Source organism: Oreochromis aureus, linkage group 22 (genome assembly GCF_013358895.1).
Source record: "Oreochromis aureus strain Israel breed Guangdong linkage group 22, ZZ_aureus, whole genome shotgun sequence".
Classification (NCBI taxonomy): Eukaryota; Metazoa; Chordata; class Actinopteri; order Cichliformes; family Cichlidae; genus Oreochromis; species Oreochromis aureus.
The window spans coordinates 35520937-35535344 of record NC_052962.1 but is presented as its reverse complement, the minus strand read 5'-3'; the positions used below and the strand labels follow the sequence as shown (position 1 = coordinate 35535344).

General features: G+C 37.9%; 1 long non-coding RNA gene and 1 gene segment (V, D, J or C); one reads left to right on the top strand and one right to left on the bottom strand.

The window, feature by feature from the left end:
• The first annotated feature begins 1494 nt into the window (after window positions 1-1494).
• On the top strand, window positions 1495-2972 carry LOC116333939. Its single transcript, XR_005609800.1, has 2 exons — window positions 1495-1538; window positions 1646-2972. It is a non-coding gene; the product is annotated as an uncharacterized LOC116333939 (long non-coding RNA).
• A 250-nt stretch (window positions 2973-3222) lies between these two features.
• On the bottom strand, window positions 3223-4592 carry LOC116333938. The segment is given in 2 exon segments: window positions 3223-3812; window positions 4502-4592. A coding segment is annotated over 1 exon segment (264 nt).
• Window positions 4593-14408: the final 9816 nt, after the last annotated feature.

Genomic DNA, 14408 nt, shown 5'->3' with positions numbered 1-14408 from the left:
GTTATTTATTATATTGCTGTCTTTTTTTTTGCTTGTTTTCTCTTCTTTCTTTCTCAACAGGTGATCCAGGTGATTGATGTATGTATTTTTTGTCTGTTTGTTTTGTTTGTTTTTGTTTTTTTGCCCTTCATCACTGTTCCTCTTCCCCACTGTTTTTCTTTCCCTCTTTCTTTCTTTCTCCCTTTTCTTTCCCCCAGTCATGTCTGTCCCGTGTGTAGCAAGTGAAAATAAAATAAAATAAACAATAAAAACAAAGCTCGATCAAATGGACCAATACGGCAAGACCGGGATGGTCCACTTGGTACAGTAAATCCGTTGGGCATCTTTCTTCGCCTTTAGACAATAATTCTGATGGCAAAAGAACCAAACGGGACAGGTGGGAAAAAAAAAGAAAAAGAAATGTGGACATTTGTTCAGCTTGCAGTGTTAATAGCATTTTGTTACAACACATTTTCAGAGTGTGTGACTACTAGGGGTGGCTTTCAATAATTGATTTTCTGATTAAAATGGATTTAAGCTTGAATAAAGCAGTATCATTAAAATCCTGAATGGATTTTTAAATATAAATTTATTTTGTTAGAAACGCCAGAATCTCATGTTAAAAACAATTTCAACAATCACCAAACAGGTAAAACAGTAAATGACAGCAGAAAGAAAGAAACTGGGCTTCTTTGAGTTTCCTGAAGATGTTTCACCTCTCATCCAAAAAGCTTCTTCAGTTCCAAAAGACACACAATTAAAATCATTTTTGTTAGAAATGTGTCTAAAATGTTTTCTTCTGCTTATAGACTTTCACCTGTTTCACTGGTGGAAATAAAACTTGTGTTCTTTATCAAGATGCCATGAATTATTTAATCAATCAGGAATCACTGAGAGGGAAACAGTATGTTATGTTGAAGACAGCTGTCCTTCATGATTTCGCTGCAGTAAGGAAGAGCATCCTGCTGTACAAACAAACCTGAGGAAGGATCTGGAGATGTGCAGAATGGAAGTGCTGAATCTATTTATAGAATAAATGTGTGAAAAGAATAAAAGAAAACAATAATAAGAGAGACACATCTATATGCTATTATGTTCCTCACATTTTTATTAAATGCTTGGCCATGAAGTTTGTACCTCAGCTTTGTTCACCATAATTACCTCCACATAATATAATATAAACTAACATACAAATGAAAACACTAATCACCTTCAGAAAGCTTAGTGATCAACAATTTGGTATGAACTGCATATTTGTATTTCTCATGCACATAATCATATACATGAAATACAAAGAAAAAAAAACATCATAAAAGCAAACAAACTAACAAACAAACCCATTGACTGTGTGAGTCAGTCAGATGATTTCCATAGAGAGGCACTTTGCATCAGCAGCACCATGCTCCAGTGCTCTGGGAGAGTTTATAGTCCTGAGAGTTGAACACTGGATGACTGACAGCTGTCCTTCATCACAACAGAAGCCACAGAAATCCTCCTCATCAAAAACATGACTTTGATCTGCGTCCTCATCTGGACTCTCCTCTGCTGCTGCTTCACAGGTAAAGTCCAGAGAATCAAACTCCTCTCCTCTATCAACATCTGTCCCTCTGAAATGAAGCCCACAAAACCATGAAGCTGCTTTATGTTTTTGTCTCTGTATCCTCAGAGTCCAGAGGACAGATCACAGTGACTCAGACTGGAGCAGTGAGCTCTGCTGTGGGAGGATCTGTGAGCATCAAGTGTAGGACCAGTCAGGATGTTAATGCTTTTTTCGGAACCCACTATTTAGCCTGGTACCAACAGAAAGATGGAGGAGTTCCTAAACTGCTCATTTATGCTGCTAGCAGTCGAGCATCAGCGATTCCAGCTCGTTTTACAGGCAGTGGATCAAACTCTGACTTCACTCTGACCATCAGTGGAGTCCAGGCTGAAGATGCAGCAGTTTATTACTGTCAGAGTTTTCACTGGCCTGGCAGTCAGCGTGTGTTCACACAGTGAAAAACAGTCGTACAAAAACCTCCCTCAGTCACACTGAACAGAAACTGAAGTGAATGCTGCAGCTGGAAGATACTGCAGAGACTGATACAGTTCACTGAGGACACACACACACACACACACACACACACTTTATTCTTAAACGACCTTTAAACTCAGACTTTTCACACTAAAACTTAATAATTTAGCTTCATCTGATTTAGCAGCAAAAGTTGAAAAATACAATAAAATATGCACCTTTGATTCATCACACATCAGACATTTGGAAGACGACCATCATAGATTATACAAAGTAAGTAATACACAGATAAATACACAGATCAACACAATGAATGTTCACATTTAACAATGACACAAAAAAAATGATCCATTCTTCAAATATTTGAAAATCTCATCTTTAATTTATTTTGAATGTTTTATATCATAGACTTAATAATACCTTACTAATGTTTAACAGTGTGACATCATCATAAAATACTACCAAGATCTGTAACCACTGAAAATAAGATGTGATCATCCTCCTGACAGACTGTGGACTTTCTCTTGTTTTAAGAAGTTTAGTGAAGTGAGTTTCTCTCATTTTGCTGTAAAAACTAGAAGAGATTAACTTATATGTAAGTTGATTAAAGCAGACCTGTAGTCTCTCACCTGCCTGCATTCCTGTGTGTTTGTTCTGTTAGTCTCTTCTTAACATCATGTCCACTGTTGAGCTCAATTCCGTCGTCATTATTTGAGTCCAGTTATTGTCTCACTGCCTTCTGTGAGTTACTCAGCCTCTGTTTTGTGTGCTTTAAATCTCAGACTCCTTATCTCCACCTCATCCTGCACAATTAGAGATCCTCAACTAAGTCTCCACCTGCTTCATCTCTGCCACCACCAGCTTCTAGACTCTTCTCTGCTTTGTTGCTTCATCAGAGTTTCACTGTCAAATAGTTCATTAATCAAACGTCAATAAATCTTCATTTAAACTTCATTTAAATAAACTCTGTTTAAACATACAGATGACACTCTGCTCTTTAATTTCAATGACTAGGATTTTTTTCTGCATCATCAGATTAAAATGTAGATCATAAGACAGCTTTGAGAGTAGAAATTATAATGAGCACACAGATAATCTATGGTTGACATGACCTCAACATCTTATAGAAAATATTTAGTATACGAATTTAAAATATATTTAACATTTTCACTGCACATTACACTCGATTTGTCTGTTTACATTTTTATTTTGGTCTGGTTTAACAAATATTACAAAATCTTAATTTTTTAATGTGCATTTATTAAACTCACAGAGTCAAAGAACATGTTTCCTCGTTACATTTTTATTCTTTTAAAAGTTTGAAATATCAGCTTTACAACAGAAACAAAAGGATGAAACTAGAGGAGTTTGTTGCTATGATTTTTGTCATTATGAGATGGAAAATATTTTATGGGTTTATTTTTATTAATCTGCAAACAAAAAGAGACAGAAGAAAAACATCATCAAAGACTCAGTGATTGACATCAGGACTGGGAACACTGGTCTCTCCTCAGTATCTCTGAGACCAGAGTCTGGGAGCCCTGGGTGGCCTCACAGGTTACAGAGCCCACCTTCCCCCACTGGTCTGCAGTGAGCGTCAGGGTGCTGCTCCAGCTGTAGAGGCCGTCATTCTGCAGCACTCCAGGAGTCCTGCTCTCCTCCCCTCTGATGCTGCTGCTGCCACTGCTGTCGCTCGTCTTCCAGGACAGACTCCAGTCTGAGGGGAAGCCCTTGTTGGCCACACACATGAGCGTGGCCTTCCCATTCTCCAGCTCCTTGTTGGAGGGACCCAGCACCTTCAGGGCAGGGCGGGTATCACCTAGGAAACACCAATCAGCTTAGAGGACAGGAACCACAATTTGAATTTCTCTGTTAAGAAGTTTCTGTCAGGTGTTTTTTCTGCTCCACCAGTCATTCACTCACACATTGTTTCACTTCCCTTTAAGAAACCTCTCATGCATATCAGCACAGAGAGAATCATCACACAGTTTGACCTGAAATATGTTCAAACTACACTGGAAATAAAAGAAGTAGATGTGGAAACATTTACAGCAGAAGTTTGGCTTTACAATGATTAGAAGTCTAAATCATGGATGACTGAAGAAATGAGTGGACACAAGCACAGAGCAGCTACTCATTCATATAGATTTGAAATGTTATTGAACAGCTCACATGATTTCAAACTAAATCTGAAACATCTGACACGATAAAAACATCAGAAAGCAAACTTTAACTCATCCAAACAGCAGCTGATGGGGTGGAAATTTACAAACTAATCATAAGATGATGAAGCTTACTCTTGTCTACATATATTTTACTATGACAGAAACGTAGATTAAACAAGAGAAACTTGCAGAGCTCATCTGAATTAGTCCAGTAAAAAGGACAAACATCAAAAACTAAATTATTTTAAATAAAAAAAATACTTTTGTCTCATCTAAGCAGCCTAACAAGTAGTTATAAAATAAAATGATAAAAATATTTAATAACACAGTTTAATTAACTTACTTCCAACATCCAGTCTGGTTCCTCCACCAAAAGTCCACCACAGTGATACAAACTCATTGAGCCACCGTACAAAAACCTCTGACTGTAGAGAGACACGGCTCTCTGACTCTGAAACAAACAAACTCAACAAAATGAATTACTGTTTGTGTCATTCAATTCAATTCAATTCAATTTTATTTATATAGCCCCAAATCACAACAAATGTCGCCTCAAGGCTTATATTAATATGATAATAGTGTAATTAAAACAAATAAAACCCATTACAACAATATTCAAAGAATATGACTTCAGAATGTACATTTTACAGTTTTCCACATGTTCTCTTTAAACCTGATACTTTTTTTTCACAACTCTAAACACTGAAATTATTTCTCAGCCTAAATTTGTCATGGTCCTGGGTCTTTTGACCCAGTGTTTTGTGTTTATTATTATTATGATCGTATGTTCTTGTTTATTCTGATTATGTTTTCGGGTTAAGATGTTCTAGTTCTTTGGTTTTGGTTTCTGTTCTCGGTCAGTATCGTGTCCCTGAGTTCTGTCAGTGTATATTTCCTGTTTTACTTTGAAGGTCTGTGTCTTTGGTCAGTGTGTCTAGTTTTGCTTCCCTTGTCTCGTTAGCTCTAATGTCTTCCAGCCGTGCTTCCCTCCTGTCTCCTATTCCCTGATTACTCCACTGTGTATTGAAGCCCTGTGTTTGCCTTTCCGCTTTTGTCGCATTGTTAACATTGATTCACCCTCATCTTACGCTGTGTTCTGCCTGCCTAAGTTTATTTTTGTATCTTCAGTTTTGTTAGTTTAGAGTTCAGCATTAAAGCTGTTTTGACTTCACGTTTGCCTCTATGAGTCCTGCGTTTGGGTCCTCGTCTCCTGCCTGCACACAGCGATCCATGGCAAAATTCAAAAAAACTTCTGATTCATGTAGTTATGTTTTGAATTTCACAAAAATATTAAGTTCTGGAAAGTGTACCAGTATTTTTTTCAGAATGTTTTTATTTTAATTTCCGAAGGAGTATGTTCATTGTTAAGACCCTGACTACACATTTTATAAAAAATGAGTTTTTATTTCTATTTTGGAACTCTGTCTGCAAATAATGGTATTTTAGGAATTTTTGAAAATTCCTTCCAGGTAGAGAAGTCTGTATTCTGTGCTGTTGGTTGAAGGTTTCTAACTGGCAAATATTACGATTCAATTCGGGTTTTATCACCATGTGTTGCTTTGGTTTGCTTTTGACATCGTTTCACACACACACACACACACACACACACACACACACACTTTTTCAAAAGACTTCACTTACATTTATTCGTGAACAGTTAAATGAACTTCAGTAAATATTTTCCCATCACAGCTTTTCTCAGTTGCTTTGGTGAAAGTCTTACATCATGAACGTCATTCTCATCTATGCAAAAGACACTTCATAAAACACTTTCACCATCGTTTTAAGAGATCAAAATGGTTTTTGTTTTTTCTCAAAACCTTACTGACTTTGGAAAGAGTACTGCAAAAAATGTAGGCCTAATGTCACAAGGAGCCAAAGGCCTGTACGAAACTGGACTCAAGTCCTGGACCACCTGTGTAGACGGTTGAGTTTGCTTTACACAAATCTTTATTTGGCACAAAAACACAGAGTTATACTTGACGTGGGATTCCTGACAAGAAAACGTAGCGTGGTGGCCTAAGGTGGCGTGGTGATCAAGAGGAAGAGAGGAAAAGGGGGTTAGTCAGTTCACAGAGTTCTCCAGGTGTGGATGAATTATAAAGAGGAGTATGGACGACTTCCGGGATGACGGCACACTGAGAGGATCAGAGGCTCGTGAGCACCCGATAGGACTTTTCAAAACTTCAATATTTTGCCTATAACTTGTGCTGCCACTCTGCACAAAACAGGTGACTGACTAACGGAAAGTATGCCAAATAAAAAAGATAAAACAGAGAACATCGATAAGAGACCTCTGAAGTCTAATTTGCAACTACGAAGTCAGGTCAGCCCCGAGGCTAACCCTGAAGCCAATGACGGAAATATGGCTGAAGCTAATCCAAGCTTTCCCATCGACTATGATATTTTAACTGCAAAAATAACAGATGTGGTTGGTGCGATTGTAGAAGGGAAGATGGATGTCATTAACAACAAACTCGACGTTATCCAGGCAACCCTTGATGGCAATACAAGACGCCTTGACGAAGCCGAGACACGCATATCGAAGGTAGAGGATATAATCGCCGACATGGAAACCAGGCTAACACGTGTAGAAAGTAAGATGTGCACGTTCACGAACCGGCTAGATGACCAAGAAGCTCGGAGTAGAAGAGATAATCTCCGCATATTTGGTGTCAAGGAAGGCGTGGAAGGGGCGAATGCTATTGCATATTTTGAAAAGTGGCTTCCCTCTCTTCTTAATATGAAGACGAAGAACGGGAGGATCCGACTGGACCGCTGCCACAGAAGCTTAGGGGAACCAATATCAGGTTCACCAAGAGCAGTTATAATGAAACTCCATTACCCGACCGATAAAAGGGAAGTGTTAGCCTTAAGTGGCAAGAACAAACAGATTTTCTTTGATGGAGCACTGATAACCATTCGTCAGGATGTACCAAAAAATGTGCGACAGCAGAGGAGAAGCTTTAACGAGGCCTGCCAGGTCTTGATTACCAAAGGAATATGATTTAGGATGCTGTTTCCTGCAACCCTGCGTTTCACATATGAAAACAGAAGATTTTCCTTTGACTCGGCAGAAGAGGCATTGAAAGTGGTATCAGCAATCGGAGCATTACGTGAGTAAAAAAAACAACAACAACAACAACAACAAAAAAACTGTTCTCTGACTCAAGTGGTTTGACGAACAGCTGACTATTACACTAAGTGACTATGTTGTATTATGATACTATGGCAAGAAAAGAAGTAGAAGAAATGCGGCAACACCTATTGGTGCATGGGAAGTCTTGTTGGGGGTTTGCTAGGCGCATACGTTGATGCGGGGTGTATCATCTCTGTACAAGGTGCGCCCGCAGCGGGTGAGGTGTCCTCCCAATCTTCAGGAGCATGAAATATTTTCTGGGACTGGTTTAACCCTGTTTTTGGGACGATATAACTGTTCATTGCAGGAATTTTATTTTTCAGTACCCAGACTTTTGTTTTTGTTTATATTTTGTTGGTGTCTGAGCAGATCTGAGCATAATTTGTTCTATATGTTAAACTACAAGGCTGATACTTATGTTTTCGCTACCACAATACATAAACCAAGTAAACTGATCTTTCAATGAGTGATCTAAAGTTTGTTTCCCTAAATGTTAAAGGGATAAATAATGTTATTAAACGTAAGAAAATTCTGACCTGGTTTAAGAAGGAGAAAACTAACATTGCACTCCTACAAGAAACTCACCTGTCAGATGTGGAACACCTAAAATTAAAGAGAGAATGGGTGGGGCAGGTGTACTTTTCCTCTTTTTCATCAAGTAAGAGAGGGGTTGCAATCTTAATTCATAAAAATACTCCATTTGTTCTTACAAAGTGTATTAAAGATGATCAGGGTAGATTTGTTATTATAATAGGACGTTTATATGGTGAATCTGTTTTGATAGGCTGTATTTATGCGCCGAATGTATATCATGAAAATTTTTACTCAGAACTTATAAAAGAAATATTTGTCAACCTGACAACATTTACTGTTCTGGTAGGAGATTTTAATTGTAGTATGGACCCAGAATTGGATCAAAATCCACCATCCAAAAATTCAGTATCCAAAAAGCGAGAAGCTATTAAGGGACTGTGTTCTGACTTGCAGCTGATAGACGCTTGGAGAACCCTTCATCCAGGGGAAAAAGATTATACCTTTTATTCTAATCCACATAAGAGTTATTCCCGTATTGATTATTTCCTTGTCTCGAGGGAGGTCCTTAACAGAGTTACTATCTGTGATATTGGCACGCGTATACTCTCCGATCATTCAGATGTTCATTTAAATATCTTACCCCCTGAAGCTCACCCAACTCTAAGTAGTTGGCGATTAAATCCATCACTTTTAGATAATTCTGTGTTTCGGAGTTATATAAAAGAACATGTTGATCTTTTTTTACAGACAAATGATAATGAAAACACAAATCCTTCTAATCTTTGGGAGACAATGAAGGCTTACCTACGTGGCGCTATAATCTCATACAGCATAGCGAAAAGAAAGAATCTTTAACACATCAAATGGACCTGGAAAAAAAATTAGCAGATCTAGAACACTCCTCAAAATACATTTTCACCTGAAGTACTGAAAAAAATAGAAGTCACTAGATCAGCTCTGAATCAGTTACTGACTGAAAAGCAGAGGCCAGCGTATTCTATGCTAAGCACAGGCTGTTTGAGTTGGCAGATAAACCAGGGCGGTTATTGGCGCGTTTGGCTGCTGGGAAACTAGAATCTCATGTTATATCATCTCTGAAAGATGAAAGAGGACAGAATCAATACGAAAATAATAAATTGGTTAAATTAATGGAAAATTTTTATAAACAATTATATATATCTGAAAATACAGCCACATTAAGTGACACCCAAAATTTTTACATAAACTCAATCTACCAACTTTGTCTGAAGGTGATCGAGCTCGTCTTGGGGAACAAATAACACAAGAAGAGGTGCTGACAGCAATTAAATCTCTGCAACGAGGGAAAGCCCCGGGCCCAGATGGTTTTGGTCCAGACTTCTATAAAGTTTTCCAGGATCAAGTAGCTATACCTCTTTTAAATATGTATCTGCATTCTATTAAAAGGGAAGTCTTCCCAATACATTGTACTCTGCGAATATATCGCTATTCCATAAGAAGGATAAACCAGTTGATCAATGTGCTTCCTATCGCCCAATTAGTTTAATAAATGTTGACAGCAAAATTTTGTCTAAAATATTGTCTAATAGACTAGAAAATTATATACCTAAACTTATTAAGGCAGATCAGACGGGCTTTATCAAGAATAGAGAATCAATTACAAACATAAAAAATTATTGAATATTATAGAACACTCTGAGGTAACCAAAACACAAGGACTTGTTGTATCACTAGATGCGGAAAAAGCTTTTGACCGCGTTGAGTGGACTTATATGTTTGCTGTGATGGAGAAATTTGGCCTGGGCAGGGGTTTATAGACATGATCAGACTGTTATATGTCACCCCAAGAGCATCTGTTATAGTAAATGGTATTAAATCCTCAGAATTCGGTTTACAGAGATCAACAAGACAGGGGGACCCGATTTCCCCATTAATTTTTGCTTTAGTTATTGAACCACTGGCAGAGGCCATTAGAAATAATCAAAGTATATCTGGATACCAAATACAAGGAGTTGAATTTAAAATTCTACTATACACAGACGATGTTCTGCTGTTTGTCACTAATCCCCAGGATGCTATACCCTCTGTATTATCTATTATAGAAACTTTTGGATATCTCTCTGGGTATAAGGTTAATATGAATAAAACTATTGCTTTGCCACTAGGAAATTTGCCCAGGACATGTAATATCCCATTTACCTGGTCGGGTTCGGGATTTAAGTACTTGGGGATACACATTTCACCTAATATAAGAGGTATATTGAAACAGAACATAGACATAGTTCGTAACAGTATTAAAAAAGACCTTTCCAGATGGATGGATCTCCCGGTCTCTTGGATGGGAAGAATAAATTTAATTAAAATGAATGTGTTGCCCCGGCTTTTATATCCTCTACAAATGCTCCCAATAACTCTTACCAAAAAAACTGTAAAAGAAATTGAAAAAAGATATGTCAAGGTTTATTTGGAGGGTAAGAAACCCAGATTAAGTATGAAAACGTTACAGCTGCCCAAAGATAAAGGGGGTCTTGCCTTTCCCAACATCTTGCTGTATAACTGGTCATGTCATAGTAGAGTTATACATGAATGGATCCACGCATATCTAAAAGACACAGATGATCCCCTTGAAGCCTGGACATGTCAGCCATTTAATCTTCTAAGCGAACTAGTGAGTAAATATAATAAAAAACATAACAAAGTAATGATTGATACTTATTTAAAAACATGGCGTGATATGAGTAAATACACTGAAAGTAATCCTATACTTAGTTATCTAACACCTTTTTAAATAATCAGCACTTCACACCGGAATGGAAAGTGCAGTATTTCAGAGATGGTTTGGTGCAGGAATACGTGTGGTGGGTGATCTGTTTGATGGGAATGTTTGTATGTCTTTTGAGCAGGTCCAAAAGAAATATACTATACATCAAACGGATTTTTTTGCATTTCTACAGGCTCGTCACCTAATTACTTCATGTCATGATGCTTTGCACAATACAATGCAACTAGGACCCATGGAAAATTTCTTCTTACACTTAAGTGCAGATAATAGCACTATAAGACAGTTTTACAATGCACTACAAGGTTATAATAAACACAATATTGCAAAACTGATTAGGAGCTGGGAGGGTGACCTCCAGTGTCAGTGTGATGATCATGCCTGGAGTGAGTCCATACAATCTGTGCATTCTTTATTTCTTAGTAACAGATTTAAAGAAATACAATATAAAATTTTACATAGACAGCATAGAACACCTATTTTTCTGAATAAAATTGATCCGAGCAGGTCTGCACAATGTATTAAATGTAAATCTGCGGCGGGGTCCTACGTGCACTGTCTTTGAACTTGCTCAAAAATCTCAAAATTCTGGCTCTGTGTAACTAAAGAACTAAAAGGGATATTTAAAAGCAGAATACAAAGAGATCCAGCTCAGTATCTATTGGGGCTGCCAACTCTGAACAAATTTCCAGATAAAAACAAGCATATACTTCTATGCAAATTACTGTTTTTGGCAAGAAAATGTATTCTTTTTAATTGGATTAATGAAAAACCACCAACAATAACTCAGTGGTATAAAGAAATTTTTAGAGTATTATCAATGGAAAGACTGACTGCAAAATTAAGTGGCAATGATGATATTTTTTGGGATATATGGCGCCCGCTATTGGATTACTTACCTGATGATCTGAAGAAAACCATACTGATAGGCACAACCCCACTTCACAGGCGGGTTGAGTTTGTCAGGAGATATATGTAAATGACTGGTAGACCGAATTATATATACTGTATCAGTTTCCCGTTTACATGTCTCAGATTGCTCATTGTGGGGTTTTTCTTTGATCTGTTTTGAGGGTTTTTTTTTTGTTTGTTTGTTTGTTTTTTTTGTTTTGTTTTGTTTTTTTGTCTGTTTGTTTTGGGGGGGGTTTTTTCTCTTCCTTTTATTGTTTCTGTTTTGATGTCTGTTTTGTTTTGTATAAAGGGAAAAATATTAATAAAAAAAAAATAAAATAAAATAAAGAGGAGTATGGCTTATGTTGCAGGTGGAGTTGGTGGTACTTTGAGGGGAGTAGGTGAAGGTCCGGGTGAGCTGAATAGAGTTAAGATGGGCTGACCTGAGCTCCAAGTGATCCTGTGTGAAGCAGTGGCAAGAGGGCAGACAGGTGTGATATTGAAATCCTTCCCAGGAGACGGAGCATGAAACTGCAGTGAGAATGGCCGAGTGTCCGAGTGGTGATCTTAGCTGAAGAGTGGAGCAGTGGCGTGACCAGAGAGCTGTAGCACATGAAAAATGAGGTAAGTACATAGATTTGGGCAAGGAGCATGAAGCATGGTAGCCTGTTACCACCGTGGGTAAGTTGGCAAACTAGCAGTGAAGAGACGGCAACGCTGGTCTTAAATATCCTGAGTAGATTGCTCCAGATTGGCTCCATGTGAGGAGATGACGGCTCTGCCCAGGGGCAGACACAGGAGAACATGGACTTAGTGGAAATTTACCAGCAGCTCACCCGGACTGTGACAGCTAATGAAAAGTTTAAAACTGTTTTCAGAAACAAAAATCAAATCTGATGTTTTTTTGTTTTTTTTAACCTTACAAAACTGGTGAAATGGAGAAAAGCAAAATAATACTCATTAAACTATATGTGTCAGGAACAGAAAATGTATACAATCTGAGACCATAGCACCAACTACTGTATAGTCCAGTAAAGTCATACTGCATGTGTTTATTAGGTTATTAAGTACACCTGTTAAACTGCTTGTTAATCCAAATATCAGCCAATCACATGTCAGCAACCCGTAGCATTTACACACGTAGACATGTTGAACACAGCCTGCTGAAGATTAACCCAAACATCATTAAGAAAGATAATTAAAAGTGTCATGGCTGTTGATGCCAGACAGGCTGATCTGCTGGGATTTCTTTACACAGCCATTTGTAGGGTTGACGGGGAATGGTCTGAAAAATGTTGATGTCAAAGGCCAGAGGAGAATGGTCTGAAAGTTTTGAGTTTATAGGAAGGCAACAGTAACTCAGTAACAACAGTAACTCAATCAACCACTTGATACAAACAGGAAGAGCATCTCTGCAAGCACAACATGTGACCTTGAAGCAGATGGGCTGCAGCAGTAGAAGACTGCACTGCAGGGCCTGTCACCTAAGAACAGGAAACTGAGGTTATAATTCACATGGATTGACCAAAATTATACAATATAAGAACAAAAAACAAAAACGCGGTGCTCCAATGGCCTCCATAGTCACCAGATCTCAGTTCAAGACAGCATTTTTGGGATGTGGTTGAAAGAGGCGTCCAGCTGGCAAATCTGCAGCAACTATATGTTATACTTGTTGAATCTATGCTACAAAGCATTCAGGCAGCTCAGAAGGCAAAAGGGGGTCCAGCCCGGTACTAGCAAGGTGTACCTAATAAAGTGGTCTGTGAGTGCATATAGTATATGTTTTTGTGTAATTACAGTAGCAGTGCCACGGCATGGACGTGTGACTGAGATTATGCATTTCTAAATGTTTCAACTTAAACGTCTTCTGAGAACATGTGTCCATATTTGATTATAATTGAAGAGCAATTTCACTTCTTTGAAGTAATTTGAGTGGAAACACTGATGCAGTGTTGGACAGTATTCAGCAAAGTGACAGATCTGGAGTTCTGTCTGACAAAACTGTTTCAGAAGTAACAAATCCCTTTATTAGTGTAGAAACAACAGCAGTGTGTATGTGTGTATAAAAACAATGAGAAAGGCTCATTTGATTGGGGAAAAGCATCACTGATTTGAGAACTGCACCAAAGCGACTGAGATAAAACTGTAATATATGTTTGAGGTGGATGGTATTGGAGGAAATCATGTTGTATCTGTTATTCTAGTTTCTCAGCATGTTTTCACCGAAGTCTGTTAACCACATATTGCAGTGTGGTTCCCTGTATGGTTCCTAATGCCAATAATATGCACCAAGTAAGAGAGAAGGATACCAGGATGCCATCATCTACTGTATCAAAGTCAGCACTGAGGTCTGAAAGCATTAAAATGGGAAAATCCCCTGAGACAGTGATGGACATTTAATACATTTAAATGTGCAGTTTCAGTGCTGTGATATCCTTTAAACCTGGAATGAAATACAAACTCAATTCAACAACAGTTGCTTCATCTGTTCATCAATCCTATTCCATCCATTCTTTTCTGCTTATCCAATTCAGGGCCATGAGGCAGGTACAGCCTGGACAGTTTGTCAGTCTGTTGCAGTCTAACCTGTTCAGTTAAAGTAGAATTAAGTTTATGTCTAACTTCAGTGAGGAACATTTATATTCATTGATCTGCCTGCAATCCTGGGTGTTTGGACTGCTAATCGCTCATGTTTCTGAAATCTTGAAATTAAATGTAAAACTGGTGCAGTTACCATCATCAAAAAACAAACAAACAAAAACAAACATCCAACTCTGTTTGAACCCAATTTAATTTTGGATCACAGCCATCTGAATGGTGTCCTATAGCAACATTTTAAAATTGACATTGTCATCAGAAACTTTAATGATCAACAACAATTTAATTCAAAAATGTGTTTCCAATAAGTCAAATAACATATCTCAC